The sequence below is a fragment of the Alnus glutinosa genome, chromosome 2 (genome assembly GCF_958979055.1).
Source record: "Alnus glutinosa chromosome 2, dhAlnGlut1.1, whole genome shotgun sequence".
NCBI lineage: Eukaryota > Viridiplantae > Streptophyta > Magnoliopsida > Fagales > Betulaceae > Alnus > Alnus glutinosa.
This window is the reverse complement of record NC_084887.1, coordinates 23,245,535-23,263,802: the sequence shown is the minus strand read 5'-3', so window position 1 is coordinate 23,263,802 and position 18,268 is coordinate 23,245,535. Positions and strand designations below refer to the sequence as shown.

The 18,268-nt window shown below is 37.4% G+C and overlaps 1 protein-coding gene and 1 pseudogene across 1 annotated transcript; one reads left to right on the top strand and one right to left on the bottom strand.

Annotated features, from left to right (window-relative positions):
• Nucleotides 1-1,107: 1,107 nt before the first annotated feature.
• On the bottom strand, nucleotides 1,108-2,116 carry LOC133861800 (dehydration-responsive element-binding protein 1B-like). The gene has a single exon (XM_062297612.1). The coding sequence runs from the start codon at nucleotides 2,006-2,008 to the stop codon at nucleotides 1,382-1,384; it is 627 nt and encodes a 208-aa protein (XP_062153596.1). The 5' UTR covers nucleotides 2,009-2,116; the 3' UTR covers nucleotides 1,108-1,381.
• Nucleotides 2,117-2,852: 736 nt separating this feature from the next.
• Nucleotides 2,853-17,486, top strand: LOC133860385 (valine--tRNA ligase, mitochondrial 1-like; annotated as a pseudogene).
• Nucleotides 17,487-18,268: the final 782 nt, after the last annotated feature.

Here is an 18,268-nt window from a genome sequence, read left to right as displayed (position 1 = left end):
TTGGAAGGTAGCTTGGGATATTTTGCCAACTACCTTGCGGTTACAGTCCATTCTTCCAACATATATCCTTGACATTTCATGTCCGCTTTGCAAGTCTGGGCCGGATTCACTCGTGCATCTTTTCTTTCACTGTCACTTTGCAAGGGTAGCTTGGCGTCTCTCGCCTTGGCCGCTTGATTCTACTACCTTGGATTCTCCCAATTTATGCGATTGGATACGGGCTATCTTATACCTGGAGCCTATTCTTCATATTCCCTGTTTGAAGCTTCACTGTTTTCAAGTTTTTGCTACAGTTACTTGTAACCTCCTTTGGTTTCATTGTAATAAAGCTTTCCATGATGGGCTTTCATTTGATGCTTGTATACTTGCCAAGCTCATCATCAATAATTATCATCAGCACTGTGATGCATGGTCCAACAAGTTAGATCCCACTTTGGAGAAGTGGATCCGTCTTCCACCAAATTGGTACAAGATCAATTTTGATACTGCTATTCGCGACTCCTTCTCCTGTCAAGCGGCTATTTGTCGCGATCATGAGGGCAAACTGATCAAGATGACTTCTCAGATCCAGTCCAACTGTCTCCTAATAAAGGCGAGGCTTTAGCTGCTCACCTCGCTGTTTCTCTCGCTTCTTCTTTACACCTCAACCAGTTTATCATTGAAGGTGACTCTCAGGTAGTTATCCTTGCTCTTCAGCAACTTACTATCGTTCAGGATTGGCGAATAACTGACATCATTCAACATACATTAGACATTAACCCTTTTGATTCTTATTGGTTAGCTCGAAAAGTCAATAGAAGTGTAAACTTCGATGCCCACTGTGTGGCACATTGGGCCGCAGCTTGATTCAGTTCAAGCAGCATTCCCACTCCACCAACAATTCTTCCTTACACTACTACTCATTTTGTCGGTGTTGGTTTTGATCCTACTTGTAGTGTTGCTCTTTCTGTAGATCCTCAACTGTTTGTTGTTTATGCCATTGCTTTGCAATGGTTGTAGTTTTCTTACAGCACGTGTATATATATATATATAAAAAGAAAAAAAAAAAAGGAGAAAAAAAAAGACCTACGGAATATTCATTAGCTTAAGAAAAAGAAACCAAACATGTACTAACAAAGTAATAATATTTTCTGCATAAAAGATATGGCTTTGCCATTAAACATTAATTTTCTTCTTCTTCTTCCAAGCAATATACGGGTGAGGGAGATTACAAATACTATCCGGACTTAATAAAAAAAACCAAGTACGGAGTAAAAGTTGTCTTTCCCAAAACAAGGAAAATCTCCAAGTACCCATTCTGTTTCTGCAGTAGTCTAAAACTATTTATATATCATGATTACGTTATATATATAATCATAACACAATAGGAATAACGACCAGATTATATTGAGTAACTCCACAATGAAACGTCGGCATCGGCTTCCATGTCATCCCCGCCATACCCATCATTACCCACACAATAAGGCGGGGGCAAGAGCATCCCCTCCGCCATATTTGTCAGCAACCTAGGCATGCTGAAGACTGCCTCCTCGTCAATGAAGAATACGCCCTCCGACGACTGTTGTCTCTCCTCCACGGCACGCTTCGTCGTATCCGCAGGCCGAAACTCCTCTGCCGCCTCCGCCGCCGCCCGCTGAATGTCCTTCGGCGTCACCGAGGCCGGTACCGGCAGCCGCCACGACGAGTCGGCGAAGTTGAGGCAGGCGGAGCTGCCACGCAGCGCTTTCGCAGCCACGTCGTGGGCGCGCGCAGCCATCTCGGCCGTGGGAAACGTCCCCAGCCATATCCTGGACTGCTTGTTGGGCTCCCGCACCTCGCAGACCCACTTGCCGGAGTTTCTCCTCCTCACTCCCCGGTACACTGGGTGCCTGGTCTCTTTGAACTTCTTCCTCCCCGCGCGCTTCTTCGGGTTCCTGGAGGCCAAGTGAAGCTCCTCGTCCGGCAAGTGCACCGCGCCGAAGCTGCCAGTACTGTCGGACTCGGACGAATAGTGAGAGAAAACTTCCATTAGTGTCTGTTTTACAGTACGTAGTGGAGTGAGGTGTAGCTGAAGACTGAAGTTATAAGCTGAGGGTGTGTGTATAGCTGTGTAGGATAGGATATAAGGGGGGGTTTGATAGAAATAAAAAGCGGGAGATTGTATATATACGTTGCTTTGGATAACAAAAAAATCTAGAGGGAAAGGCACACGGTTTGTGATAAGGGGCCAGCTGGGTTTTTCGCATTTGCTTAGGAACCTGACTTTAGAACCAGCTGGATTTTGCCACGTAGGGGGTTCTTCTACGTGTGTCGTGACACGTGGGTAATTTTGACTGAAAGCGATTTGCTTGCTACTTTCCAGTCAAGTGAATGAACGTGCAGGTGTCAGAATCAGGGTGATTCAAGGCTCTTTCCACTCTCTCTCTCTCACTCTCACTACCTGTCATTTATTTGACGCTCTATATATATATATATATATATATATATATATATATATATATATATATATATATATTACACAAGCTGACTTCCCCTATCCATTTGTGTACCTGTACCGCTACGTGGAGACAATTTCCTCCATCTTTCTTTTTCAATTATTTCAACAATACGACTCGGTCTTTAAACCCCCTTTTTTTTCTTTTTTTTTTTTCTTCTTCTTTTTCTTCTTCTTCTTTTGAAGGGGAAGGTGCATCTGTGTTGACATATGAACCAATATTTGCAATATGGAGTCGGTCACACACAATTTGTGGTAAAAAATAATGTCTAGGCTAAATCCAACACATAGCAAACTATAAAATACAATTTGTATTCAAGAACAAGAAAACACCCAAAAACAGGAGCTGTCGTCCGAAGAAAGCACCGTCGGAGACTACATGCGCCGCCATCGGAATATCCTCTGTAGCAACCGAACACCAAAACCCCCGAACGCCACCAAACACGGCAACAGAGACGGAAACGTGGCCGAAGGAGTGACGAACCCCCTGGCACGTGATGACCACGCGCCGGTCAACGGTGAGCATTTCAGCCGTAGCAAGCAGCAGCAGAACTGGAGGACAACGGCGAGCAAGGCTGGGGGGCACGTGTCGACTAGAGATCGGTGGAACAGAGCAGATCTAGCCTTAAAACTAAATCGTTTGGATTGTTTTCCTTCCAAGAACTAGTGAAACCTAGAAAACTAAAAAACCAAAACACACTCCATAGTCCAAAAAGACTAGGAGGACTAAAATCACCACTGGAACAAGTCCAGAGGGACTCAAAACTCCACAAGCCCTAGTGGTTGGGAGACTCTAGCCTCCATTGGAAACCCAGGGAGGAACAAAATCAGGGAAGAGGGAGGCTTGGAACCTCCCTCCCCTGGCAACCCAAAAGCACAGGTGTTCTCTCTCTCTTTTTGTCGAAGAGAGAGCGAAGATAATTTCCTTTTTGCTTGGCTGTGAATGGTCTTTAACTTTCAACAATGAAAATAATTACTTATAGAAAAAAAAAATTGAAAATAATTAAGGGGATGCTTTTTATTTTATTTTAATTAAAGGTGATAATTAGTGTTCGCGTGTCGAGATATGTGTATCAGACTATATAGGTCAATCATAACCTGACATATTTAATTAAATAAGTCAGACCTCTCGGTTCTAATTAATTAATTTTTTGTTAAGTTCATGTCGAGTTTTTCGATCATGTAAAAAAATTTTAGTTTTAAATGTCGTGTGTCGGGTTCAGGTCGTATCGATGCATGAATATAAATACTATATAAGTCAATTATAACTCACTTTATAAATTAAATTTTTGAATATCCTTAATTTTCTGATATTTGATCCACCATTTAGCATCGACTGGCCAGTTGGAAAAGGTTATACCTCTTCAAGGGTGGTAGAGTTACCCTTATTAAGAGTTTCCTCGGCAATTTACCTACTTATTATTTGTCTCAGTTCCCTATCTCGATGAGTGTTACTGCTCGCATTGAGAAGTTACAATGGAATTTTTCTATGGGGTGGGATTGGTAAAGAGTTCAAATATCACTTGGTGAGTTGGTTGAAGGTTTGTACCCAAATTTCAGAAGGGGGCTGAGTTTTCGGAACTTGTTGATGTTCAACTGCGCTTTGTTAGGTAAATGGTTATGTCGGTTTGGAATTGAGAGAGATGCTTGGTGGAGAGTTGCGGTGGACTCCAAGTTTAGCAGCTTGTGGGGCGGGTGGTGCTTCCTTGAGCCTGTAGGTGCCTTTGGAGTGGGGTTGTGGAAGAACATCAAGAAAGGGTGGGAGACTTTCTTTGGTTTTGTTAGATTTGAGGTGGGGGATGGGGTTATGACAAAATTTTGGCACAATCTGTAGTACGGGGATACGGTTCTAAAGGAAGTTTTCTCTGATTTCTTTGGTATTGCTCGGGTGAAGGATGCCTTAGTTGCGGATAACATGGAGGTTTTTGGCGATTCTACTCAATGGAACATGAGTTTTGTTAGAGAGGCACATGATTGGGAAGTGGGTGTCTTTGCTTCCTTCTTCCAAGTGTTGCACTTAGCTATGGTGAGTAGAGATCGTACAGATAGGCTTTGGTGGGTCTCTTCCAAGAAAGGATTGTTCAAGGTCAAGTCATTCTTCAGCTCATTGGTTTGCTTTTAAGGTAGGCGCTTTCCTTGAAAGAGTGTGCGGCAGACTTAGGCTCCTTTGAGAGCCGCTTTTTTTGCGTGGTCAGCAGCCCTAGGCAAGATCCTTACTGTGGACAATCTCAGGAAGAGGCTTATCATCATTGTGGATAGATGTTGTTTGTGCAAGAGAGACGGGGAATTTGTGGACCACCTTTTTCTTCCCTGTGATGTGGCTCCCGCTACGTGGAATAACATTCTTACTCGTTTTGGTATGTCTTGGGTTATGCCTAAAAGTTACCAACTTGTTTGCTTGTTGGTGGAAGTCTGGAAGGCTGAGGAGTGCTACGATTTGGAAGATGGTGCCAATTTGCATTTTGTGGTGTTTTTGGGAGGAAATAAATTTGAAGAGTTCCATGGAGGATATTTTAACTTCGTTTTTTCATAAGTTGTATCTTTGGACGCTGGTTTTTTATCTCCATTGTCGATTAGCTTTACTGATTTTTTTGTTCGTTTTTCTATACTTAGTTAGGTGTTTCCTTTTATATATTTTCAGTGTAATTAGGGGCGTCTTATGCTTTCAATAATACTAAATTCAATTATCAAAAAAATTTATTATTTATAAAAAAAAAAAAATAATAATTTCATTCACAAGCGTATTGCGTTGTGTCAAACAATGGTACATCTTCAGTGTTCTATTCCAGTGTTATAACCAAACTAAAGAATAAAAATAATTATTTCATTGAAGCTTAATCCTTTCCCTATAATAGTTATTCTTTTTCTCAACGAAATATTTATTCCACGTGCCAAACGTCCCCTTAATGTTTTTTTCTTTGTCTCCTTATATGTGTGATTTGCTACTTTTTCTTCTTTTCAGTGCTTCACAATGGATGAGAAAAGATCGAAGGCTGTGACAGAGGCTTTTGTTAGGCTTTACAAGGAAGACCTTATCTAAAGGTATGTCTAATCTCAGAGGAAATCGGCGTATTCTTTATCATGGTGGTAATGCATGTATTTTTAGAAATGGATTTATCCATAATTTATGAACCACGTTCTGCCTCTGAATTATGTTCAATTTTTTCTACTCAAGTACGTTGTTTTCTTTAAATAATTTGGGCTTTGTCCCACAATATATGTACTTTCTTTTTATTTTTACTTCTATTTGTTTGCTTTTTGGAGTTTTCATATCAGATCCTCGTTTTGCAGAGATCTTCGTCTAGTGAATTGGGATTGCGTGTTGCGGACTGCAATATCTGATATCGAGGTAAGTCATGTCCTCTAAGAGGCAGTCTTGATAATGAATTGTTTCACATTTATTTTTAAAAAAAAGTCTGTTCAATGGATTCTAAATTATTGAAGTTGCTTGGTCTTTTAGGTGGACTATATTGAAATCAAAGAAAGGACTCCAGTTAAGGTTCCAGGATATGAGAAACCTGTTGAGTTCGGTGTATTAACTTCATTTGCTTACCCTTTGGAAGGAGATCTGGGTGAGATTGTTGTGGCTACTACTAGAGTGGAAACTATGCTTGGGGATACTGCTATTGCTATACATCCAGATGACTCTAGGTACAGTCATCTTCATGGAAAATTTGCCATTCATCCATTTAATGGAAGAAAGCTTCCGATAGTTTGTGATGCAATCCTTGTTGATCCGAAGTTTGGGACTGGTGCTGTTAAGGTAAAAGTTATTTTCAAGGCTAAGAAAGCTTACGTTGAGAGTTCTCTTTTGAATTTTCTGTTTCGAGGATGGAAAATCTCATGATCCATTGTTGATCCTGCAGATCACCCTAGCTCATGACCCGAATGATTTTGAGGTTGGAAAGCGTCATAATCTCGAGTTCTTTAACGTTTTTACCGATGATGGGAAAATAAACAGCAATGGTGGCTCAGAGTTTGCAGAGATGCCACGTTTTAAAGCCCGTGAGGCAGTTACTGAAGCATTGCAAAAGAAGGTATTGGTACTATGGTACTCAGATAGTCCTCACATAAATGAGGCTATAAAAAAGTTATATTTTAGACAAAATTTTGTTTATGAATCCACAACCCAAAATGATTTATTTTTATTTTTGTTGATGAATGTCTGAGTTGGAAATGGTTATGAATATCCGGAGCATTTATCTGAGTTATAATACCAATGAGAATTGCCAAAAAGCTCTTCTTGCTTTGCAGGACAAACTTTACATGAATTACTATGGAAGTACTTTTCATTATAATATTGTCTGCCTAGCCTAAATGCACAGTTGGAAAACAAATTTAATCCAAAAGCACAAATAGTTTTCCCTTTTGGTTTTGATAACAATTATTACTATTATTATTATTATTTTAATCTTAAAGTTAATGGCGTTCTTGGATAAGAAATTTTAAGGTTGTCTATAATATACAGTCAAAATAACTCCATAGTTTTTTGAGGACTCAAAATAAACAGAAAAATTCCTCCCAACACGGTATTGTTATAAAAAAATCTGCAAAATGCAGATGTTACTACAATTCCATTTCTCAAAATCCCTCCCAAGTGTTTGAGGCTTAAAGTAAACAGGAAAGTTTTCACAAAATGGAATCATTATAATATCTACAAAATGCAGAATTTGAGAATTAAGGAAGCAACCAGTCACTACCTCATCAGCCCTGTTACAAGTACCAGCACATTAGTGCTGCTACCACTCTGCTGCCACCATCACTTTCCTGCCACAATTACTGTTGTAGCTACTATGTTATCCCTGACCTAATTGCCACTGCTCCTTAGTTCACTAGGTTCTACAACACCTATACCCTCCACCTGAAATGCCATTAAATGTTTGGACTTGATGCACTCTTACAAACAGTGAAATTCTCTGAAAGTTTCACACACACACACACACACACACACACACACACACATATTGGTTATAGTTTATTCACATAAGTTTGAGTTACTTGATCTAAAAGCTGCCTAATGTTGTCGATCAAGTTATTTGAAAGGTTTAGTTTTGGCTTGAATGTCTTTCAATGAATTTTGGAGAACTCTCGCTTCTATTTAAATTGTCTATTCTATAAGTTCTCAACCTATTCATATATTGGTCCTTATTTCATAACATCTGGTCTTTATTCATGCGCTCTGTGTGTGATACTTGTATTACTCGATGTTGTTTATTCCTGTCTATTAATATATCGTCCTCCATGTATTTAGGGCCTTTATAGAGGTGCTAAAAACAATGAGATGCGTCTTGGCCTTTGTTCAAGAAGCAATGATGTTGTGGAGCCGCTTATAAAGCCCCAGTGGTATGTTAATTGCAATGATATGGCGAGGCAAGCTCTTGATGCTGTTATGGATGAGGAAAACGGGGAAAATAGAGATCATTCCGAAACAGTATTCTGCTGACTGGAGGAGGTGGTCAAATTTGTCTTCTTACCTTGCTTTCTTAGTTTCAGAATTTTGCATCATGAGGACTAGATATTATCCAAAAATAAAAAAAGGGTTTGCTATATCTTCCAGAACATTCCTCTTAAAAGCAATGCAGAGAATGTAATTGTTGTAACAGTCAGTAGAATCTCTGAATTTTATTCAAAAAGATGAAGTTCTTTAGGCATATCCTTGGTGGGGTTTTTCTGATGTTTTGTTCTAATTTGCCAGGCATGCTCCATTTATGTTGATTTTTAGCCTTTTTATTTTCGATATTATTATATATGATTAAATTTGAATATTACTTGGATCGTAAACATCACAGATGGCGTGAAAACATTCGTGATTGGTGTGTCTCATGGCAACTTTGGTGGGGTCACCGAATTCCTGCATGGTATGTCATGCTGGAGGATGATGAGCTGAAGGAAATCGGTGCTTACAATGATCACTGGGTGGTTGCAAGAAATGAGGAAGAGGCTCGAGAGGAGGCTGAGCGAATGTATGGCGGGAAGAAGTTTCATTTAAGTCAAGATCCTGACGTGCTTGATACATGGTTTTCTTCTGGTCTCTTTCCCTTAACTGTTTTTGGGCTGGCCTGATGATACAGATGATCTTAAGGCATTTTATCCAACTTCCGTTTTGGAAACTGGCCATGATATTCTGTTTTTCTGGGTTGCTCGCATGGTGATGCTAGGAATTAAATTGGGTGGTGATGTTCCTTTTAGAAAAGTAAGTTGACTTTATCATATTTATATTTTTACAGCCATGTTATGGTCATCTTTTCCCTAAGTTGCATAATACACATCTTATAAGATGACCTTTGACTAACATTCAATCTAATATTACAGGACACAGATTTTTGTTAAATAAAAGTTCATATAAGCCTGATGGTCCAATATAACAGCATAGCATAGACTATCTTAGGTTCAGTATTTAAGTCTAAGGTGTAGCAGCATACTGTAGACTATCTAAGGTTCAGGATTTATTCAGATAGTAGTTGCTCTTTTTCCTCTGCATTATTGTATCAAGTTTTTGATTCATGCGAACCATTGAGATCTGGCTCAAAATATACGTCCTTCCCCTATAAGAACAGGTTGGATGTAGAGGTCGTGGTTTCAAGGCTCATTAGGTGCATGTGTAAATTACCAATAATAAAAAAGTTGAGTTTCTTACTATTTCTATATGTACAGAGGAAGGATGACTGATTTCTTGTCAACTTTCCTTTTCGTTCTTGGTGATATTGAGCAGTAAGGGCCATATCCACAAGATATGACCAGGTGCACTATATTGTCTTTTGAAATGATGGCAATGGAACTGGAAAGGTCCTTCTGGTGTGTCACATACCTCAATCTTGTGCCCTGGTGTTAAATTCAGCTACATTCTGGGTGTGTTTACTTTCTTTTACGGCAGAAAGATTTGGTAGCCACATCAAATATAAGATGATTGTTAGAAAAAAAAAACCTCTTCCCCCAAAGTCTTCTTGATATGAAATCTGTAGTATCATTAGCATGGTGAGGGCAATGGTGAGCAACCACGGATATGCTTTCCCAATTTCATTCTGGAGGTTGCCTTAACATATTCAAATTATATGGTTGCACCACCAGTAAAAGCTAAAGCTATATTAAAAGATGTAGGCATGTGTTTATATAGATACACATCATCTTTGAAAGAAATGGCATCTTCTTGTCCCTCAAACAAGAGATGGAGGGTCAGGTCATGGGTTCAATTACATACAGTTGTTTAGAAATTTTGAGGACTGCAAGAGGACGGTGGAGGAGCTTGTCTTTTTTCTTCTGTACTCTTATCTTTGGACTCGTGTATTTGTTTCCCCTTTGGAGCGTAGTTATCATGATTTCCTTTTTTTTCTTCTCATTCTAGCTAGTTAGGTATTTTCTCTTATATATTTCCTGTGTATCTGGGGGTGCTTTATGCTTTTAATGATAATTCGATTACTTATAAAAGAAAGAAAGTTGTGTTTACCTTTAAAAAGATGTATGCATGTATACTTGGAAAATTTTGGGATATGTTTGATAATTGTTTTGAGAAGTATTTTTTTATTTAGTTTGAAAAAGTGTTTTGATGAGTAGTGAGAAGTGTTTTTTTTTTTTTTTTGTGGGTTCCACATTTGAGATACTGTTTTCTGTGGGGTCCACTTAAGAAAAATGTTTGGTTGTGTTTTCAAAGAAACATATATTAAGCATGCTTATTTTGAGAAAACACAAGAAGGTGTAGAGTTGGCTTTTTACTAATAAAAAATTGTTTTCAGCGGAGGAGAGGGATGGTTGCACGGCCGCTTCGATTTGGTTGGCGGCCACCCCTATTTGGTTGGGGTGGCAGCATTGTTGTGGTGGCCGCGTAGCCACCTGACGTAGCGGAAGACTAAGGTAACTAATCAAAGAACAGCGTCTTCGATTCTGCAAGGAGAAACATCTTCGTCTTCTACCCCAAAAGATAAAACAAGCCCGTAGGCTAAAAGAAAGATAAAAGTCCGCATAGTAAATGAGAGAGAATTCTCTGATTTTATAACAATTCAATTGATTCTGAGTTTTACATAATAAGCAAGCCTATTTATAGAAGAGAAATACTTGTGGAAAAAGTAAACCTATCCCTAGTAGTAAAAGTAAACCTTTTCTAATAGCAATAGTAAACTTTATTCTAGTAGTAAAAGTAAAACTTATTCTAAAAGGAAAAGAAATAAAACAAATCCAATCCTAGTAAGTAAAGAAATAAAGCTACTAGCAAATCTAGTCCTAGTAAAGAAAAAAACATAAAGTCTTGGCTTGACGATCAAGTCTTTCCTTTTGTACTTCTATTGTCTGCGAATAGGTAAGCTTCTAATTAAACGGTGCTGCTTCAGTATTATTTTGAACACCTTTTCTATTTTCGTTTTCATCGAAAATATTAATAAATTCCGTCCTACATCAGACACCCCCACTTGAAAAAAACTCGTCCTCGAGTTTTCTTTGCGATATGTCACACGCGGCTCTTCCGGAGAAAGATATTTGGAAAAATCTTCAAAGATAGCGCGCGGCTCTTCTGGAGAAAGATATTTGGAAAAATCTTCATAGATAGTGCCAAGACACAACTTTTCCTTTTCATCTCCTTCCATAATAATTTCTCCAAATATTTTTTTCTTGATGTCACCTTCAACTTGATTGTCTTCTTCAAAAGAATCACCATTGTCATTTATTTCTGCTGTGATCGTGATGGGCTGCGCTTGTGGTGGATATTCTTCCAGTGGTATACTAGTTGGAACTAATGGTTGTGGTTGCACATGTTGTTTCTCTAACGGCAACTCCACTTTTTTACTGTAACTAACATTCTCTTCATATACGGTTTTCTTATTCAGGGATTCATAAATATGGTTAGAAATAGGTTGAACGCAACTTACATCATTGTCACCAAAATCTTCATAGACCGGTGCTCGGTTTATGGGTGCAAGTCGTTGGAGACGAGTAGGCCTCACTCGGATCCCATCGTCAACATGGGTATCATTGTACATGTGATTACGATTAGGACTTATGTGCATGCGCTCTATCATCTCCCACATCTGGCGCATCTCTTGTTGCATCTCTTGGCGCATCTCTTCGATTCTGCTTATTTTAAATTTTTCTTCAGTAAATTTAACATTATTTTAAAATGTAATTGTAATTTTATGAAAAGTGATGGTATGAGGTGACTTGGTAACTAGCTGACATGGCAGAAACTCCATTAGCGATTAGACAACAAAGCTAACGAAAGTAGTGATTTTTAAAATAATCAAAACCTTGGGAGAAATTGTTTTTTTATTTTTTTATTTTAAGAAACATAGTAAGATTTTTAAACAGATTAAAACCCAGAGACAATATTTTTTATTATTATTATTTTCCTTTTATAATAAATTTAATTATTTAATTAATATTTTAACACTTCTCTTCTTTATGTTTTTATATTTCTTCTTCGTCAATTGATCATACTTGAAATTTTTAATTTTTAACTAAGTGCTAGAATAGAAATAAGGGGCTTGGACATTGAAACGCCCAATATAAATTAATATTTATTCATAAAATTAAGTCGGTCAAAAATAAAAATCATTATGTAATTAAGCATAACACATTGGCACATTTCGGTTTGTAAAGAATCCAGGAGTTCTGTGCCGCAACTTACTTCACGAGGTGGAGAAGATCCTGGACAATATATAGGATTTTTTTTTTTTCTTTTTCCAAAAGGTAGCGGCCGGGGCGACTAATTATGGCTAATTTACCTAGGTATAACTATAATAACACTTATTTGCTGGGAGCCGCACAAGAAGAATGAAAGACGTGACAGGTACCTGGAATTGATCTTTTTGCTTTTCCTTTTTTTCACTTTTTCCTAGCCTTTTGTTTGTTCTTTCGCTTTGCTTTTATTTATTTATTTATTTATTTTAATAATGGATCGGATATTTTTTCTTTTGCCTAACCATATAGGAACTTGCTCTTTTCTTCTTGATAAGTACAATTCTAATGGTAGAGAGAGAGAAGGGCAAAGCCATAGAACAAATCAATCCCAATTAGTGAAAACGTCTAAATCCAAAAATTCAGGGTGCATTTAATTTCGGATGTGAGAGGGATGAACTTGGTGAACTGTAAGTCTTATTTTTCTCGTGATTTCTACCAAGTTCTTGTTGTAGGGTATATAAAAATGATACCGTCACTTGTTCCTAAATGCAACAATGAGTTTCAGCTGGACTCAAAGCTGTTGGAGCGTGATTTTTTTTGAAGTATCTAATGTCTATGCACTCTATTATCTTTTGGCATAAGCTGTGATACAGGATGGAAGGGAAAGAAACCCTATGTTGATATTTGTTGGTAAAACATCCAACTTGGATATTAAAGGTTTTGTCCTGATCTTTGTTCCAAAGTGTCTTTGCTGCACCTAGAAATAGTTTGTTTAAATATCTAGGAAAGTAAAAACTTTATAAAGATTGAAAAATATGAATTATAACCAATAAGATTGATATGAATCAAATTTACAGAAAAAAGTGATAACTACGTGGGCAGTCATGATGATCTTTCATACTAGTGTATATCTGTTGGATATAAAATTTGAATCCAAATCTAAAATAACTAAGAAGTTAAATGTAAAGATAAATCGGCATCATTGTTTTGGCTGTTTAAGGCAGCATCACCAGCCTCTCGTACTCAAGAACAGCCCTAGCTCCATCCTGACTTATTTTACTAACGCATTTGTAGGTTCTCTTCCTCACTCTGTTGTCTTTATTGTCTTCTGAGATTTTCTTATGTTCTTTGATTCAGTGGAATTCAAAAAGAAAAATTATTTGCATCTAGGTCTAGGGGATAATATTGGCAAGAAAACTCCAAATTCACTAATCATATGGAAATTCATATGCACTTTGGTGTCCTACAGACATGTTCCACATCCAAATGTTTTTGAATTTTATCAGGAGCAATAGCATCAAGATACTTTAATGTTGTGGGATTTTATAGACCAGAAAAAAATGGTTTTTTAAAATGACGAAAATATGGAAACGATTGCAGAATCTAATTTGAATATGATGAATTCTTTGATAACCCTATTTTTGTAAGGCCCCAAAGTATAATATATCTGATTGTTACAAAGCTAAGTTTTTTTTTTCCCCCTTATCACCTATTTTCAGAAATGAGGAAGAGGATAGTGACAAGTTTGAATTTACCAACAGAGAGATAAGAAATGTTGATTTATAGTTTTACTATAGGTAGAGAATGTTAAGTTGTTTGAACCTGGTATTCTATTTACTTCTTGAGAGAATCTTGCGAAACAAATGAAATCAATTCCTTATTTTATGATTCTTGACGTCTTTGCTTAGTTTCTTTCAGCCTTTGTTAGTTGAAGTCACTAGTAACTAAAGAGAATGAATTGAATTTCGTGATTACTGTTTTCCAACATTTTATTTAGCAAACAGAACTGTAGGTAGATAAGAACAGAATCTGTATAGAGAATCTAGTGTGATTTCTCAATTCTTTAATTGGTATTGGATGCAATCCTTGAATCAAAATCTAATCAAGGAAAATGAGATGAGAAAAAAAGAATTTTTTTTAGTATCTCTCTTATAAAGTAAGGAAAGTGGATATCGCCAAGGCTTTAGCAAGCACTTCTACCTTGTTCTTAATCTTGTATGTGACTTCAACTAATTTCCCCTCAAATCTTAACTCCTGTGAGATAAATTTCCACCTAACCAAATTTTCCATTGTCTTTCCTCCTTTCTAATTAAATAGAGTGCTAAATTGTAAACCTGAGATTTTGTTAAATTTTAACCTAATTTGTCTGATTGAAAATTTCACATTACAAGTTCCTCTAATTCAGGCTATGATGTTTTTGTCTTCAGGCGACCAGCTTTTTTGCTCTGCCGAAGTGACGCAGTTGCAGAGATTATCAGCAGCCATCAACTGGAGATTATTACTCTTGCTAATTTGTCCACTTTGAGGGTATGTTGCAAACTTTTCCCTTAATAAAGTGGCTCTGTTTATATTCACATTTGAGACACTCTTTAGACTTCCTTATTTTTCTTTCTTATTCCCTATACATTTTTTACATTTTGGAGTTCTCAACAATCAAGTGAATGTTTGAATACTATGATTACATGCTAACAATTAAGAAGATGGTGACACATTACTTTAAAAATTTAAACATTTTTAATGTAATTGTTCTTTAAATCTTTGGGTAGCCATACTTTGGCTGAAACCTTGATTGATTTTTGTGTACATTAGTTTTCTTTTTCATGAATTGATTTTGGCCACAGGGAGTGGATCTAATATTGAATATTTAAATATTGCTTGTGACAACAAGCTCAGTAAAATTATTTAAACCTTGAACTGAGCCAAAGCTGATCTTGAGCAGTTTTTCAAGTTCGCCATTCTGAGCTAAAGCATCCATTATCTCAGGTCTCAAGCTCAGCATCAGTCCTGGATGTTACATTCTTTTTCTTCCACTGTGCGTCTTTACATCTTCACTTGTGTTACTTGGTTCTTATCTCAAAGGGATTTCCTGCCCATTTCCTGTGTACTAAAGTCATTCTCCTTTCTCCTCTTTTTCCTTTTTTGTTCTTTTAATTACTTGGTCAACAAATCCTTTCACATATGAAAGGAAAGATGGTATGTAAGAGGCATTATTGCTTTTGTGCATTGGTAGTTTTGCTGATCTAAATCTTTCTCTTTTTTTGTATTTTTTTTCCATGCCATTTTTCAGAAGTGGTGCCTGATCAATGGACAAGATGATGTTATTAGATTATTTTGCCTCCCTTTTATTGTATATTTCCTCATGTTATTGAAGTCTTGGTGGCCATATGGTTAAGTAGGTGGTTTATCTTTGTATTAGACGCACATGACAATTTATTCTGCAACTGCATGTCCTTCCATTTGGTTGGCGAAGAAAAGTTCTTTATCATATTGTTTAGTAAGATAGATACTATACTTAAGTTGACGATTCAGCTGTGGGGCCGGCTCTCTATCAGTTTTCCAGTTGAATGGGGGTCAATGTTGCATATGCTAGTTCATTTCATTGATTAAAATACTTGTCAACTGCGAAATAATCCTTATACAGGTAATTGGTGAGAATGATGCTGCTCCAGGTGGATGTGCGGTATCTGTTGTGAATGAAAACCTAGCCTTTCTGTTTATCTGGAACTTCAAGGAACTCTTTCTCCTGAAGCAGAACTTGAAAAGATCAGGAAGAAGATGGATGAGATTCGAAAGTAAGATTCTAACTGAAATTTGTTTGAAGTTTAGCACTTGCTGTTTCTTTTTTTTTAATTTTTTTTTTTTTTCCCTAATAAAAATGGGGATGTGTTTGAAGTGGTCTTCTCAATTTAGGGTGCTTCTCTGGTTTGAACTCCGTATTGCAGGATGAGGTTGGGAAGGCATAAAAACTGTTAAAAAATTAAATAATTTTTTTTTTTTTTGATAAGTAATTTAAAATTCAATAAAAAGCGCAGAGGGGCGCAACCCTAATACACGGGAAGTATACAAGAGAGCCCCTAAACGGGAGGAACAACTAATAAATTAAGAAAGTCTACGTAAGTAGAAACACCTAGATGGCAAAGATGGGGCGTTATCCATAGATATAGCGTGTTAAGAAGACGCTTCCTTAATACTACCATTACAGTCTCGACATCTTCAAAAAGCCTCGCATTCCGCTCCCACCAAATGCTCCACAAAACACAGTGAGAAACTAAACGCCAAACATTTTTAGCTAGGCCATGCCCTCAAAAAGCACCCCAAGTAGTCAACAAATTCAGCACCGATTGTGGCATGACCCATTAAAATTAAATAAAAAAAATTGTCAAAGAAAGGCAAAATTTGTTGAATATATAGTTCATAAGTGAATTATTATTTGAAATATGGTTGTTTAGCAAATTACTTTTCAAGTATCTAGAAAACTGAATTTAGATAGATCACGTACGTTCAAAGTAGACCTGCTAAAGTAGATCCAGGATTTTAAACCCTTTAATTATGTGTTTTTGTTGTTGTTGTGTACACTATATAGTATGTGCATTTTGACAGAAGCAGTGTATATCTTTAATGTGTATCTTTTCTATGCATCTGGAAAAATGAAACATGGTCGGTATAACGATATTAGCTAGAATCTGTCAAGGTGTACAAGATCTGGAATTATATTGAAATTGGCAGCCTTATATATTGTGGGTCAAATTTCTTTCTCATTGCGACTTAAGCAGATAAATTTGTGTACATTGAACTTCTATATCAAGGTTAAGCCCATTTCACTTATAAACCTCACAGCTGAAACAGTTAAAATCCTGAAAAGGCAATGGAATATTGTTTTTCTATTGGTCTTGGAGTGTTGTGAGAATTTTTTGTTGTTCACTCTATGTAATCAATTGGGCATTGCGTTCCTAGAAATAGGTGTTATTCAGAAAATGGAAAGGAATATGTCGGAGCATGGATGATACTACGTGGATCTAAATATTTCCTCTTTTTAAGTACCATGCGAGTTCTAACCTGCTGATTGGTTAATTTTTGTTTTTAATCTTGCAGGCAACATGACATGCTGTCAAAGATGATGAATGTTTCTGGCTACAGAGAAAAGGTTCCTCCCCACATTCATCAAGAGAATGTTGCGAAGCTAAGCTCCCTCATGCAGGAGGTTTTGTCTCTCGAAGAAGCAGGCCAGCACATTGAAGCTCAAGCGTCAGAGAAATGAACAATGAACATGATGATTGATGATTGACTGTGTTATTTGTCGCTATTCTTGGTCCTTGGAACCTCACAGGGACCCATTTTTGGTCAAAATGAAGCAAATGGAGGTAACAAAAGAAGAAATTATTGGGTCTGGACGTCATTGTATTGTTGAAGGCATTTGATACAGCCGCTTGTACGTTATTACTAGTCACGAAGAAAATTTTCGAATGAAATTATAACTGACCATCATTTGTTTTCTTTTAAACTCAAGTAATATCATGTACGATGTTTAGCAACTCCGGACTAGTACGTCTTACTGTCATGACGAGGTTTTGTATGTGACACATGTCACGGAGCATTTATGGTTGGAATTTAATTATATATATTTCAACGATGTGTTTTGCCCTTATCCATCTTTTCCCCGCGTCAACCCAAAATCCAAGCTCTGATTCCATTTGGTCTACTGCCTGGGTGCCGTTCCCCTCCCATCCTATAAGCCTTCTCGAAGATGTCCAAATTCCAGATATCTTCCTCCTTTATCTATTGTTGATTTAATTATACCAGGCACCCGGCGTTGGAATGAGCATCTCCTTTTTGCTCTTTTTGATCCAGCTTCTGCTATTGCTGTTAGCCGCCTTCCTATTTCCTTGGTACCCACAACAAGTTAACTTTGGACTCCCTCTTGTTCTGGGCGATTTTCCACGTCCTCGGCTTATCTTTCCATTTTGCATAATGATTTTACTGGATCCTCTCCCCCTTCTCCATTTTCTATTTGGAAAGATATCTGGAAACTGCAGCTCATGGATCGTCTCCGAATATTTCTTTGGAAGATAGCTTGGGATATTTTGCCAACTACCTTGCGGTTACAGTTCATTCTTCCAACATATATCCTTGACATTTCATGTCCGCTTTGCAAGTCTGGGCCGGATTCACTCATGCATCTTTTCTTTCACTGTCACTTTGCAAGAGTAGCTTGGCGTCTCTCGCCTTGGCCGCTTGATTCTACTACCTTGGATTCTCCTAATTTATGCGATTGGATACGGGCTATCTTATACCTGGAGCCTATTCTCCATATTCCCTGTTCGAAACTTTCACTGTTTTCAAGTTTTTGCTACAGTTACTTGTGACCTCCTTTGGTTTCATCGTAATAAAGCTTTCCATGATGGGTTTTCATTT

Bases quoted from the DNA above. Each gene is read 5' to 3' on its own strand.
- LOC133861800 (XM_062297612.1), bottom strand. From the start codon at position 2,008: ATGGAAGTTTTCTCTCACTATTCGTCCGAGTCCGACAGTACTGGCAGC.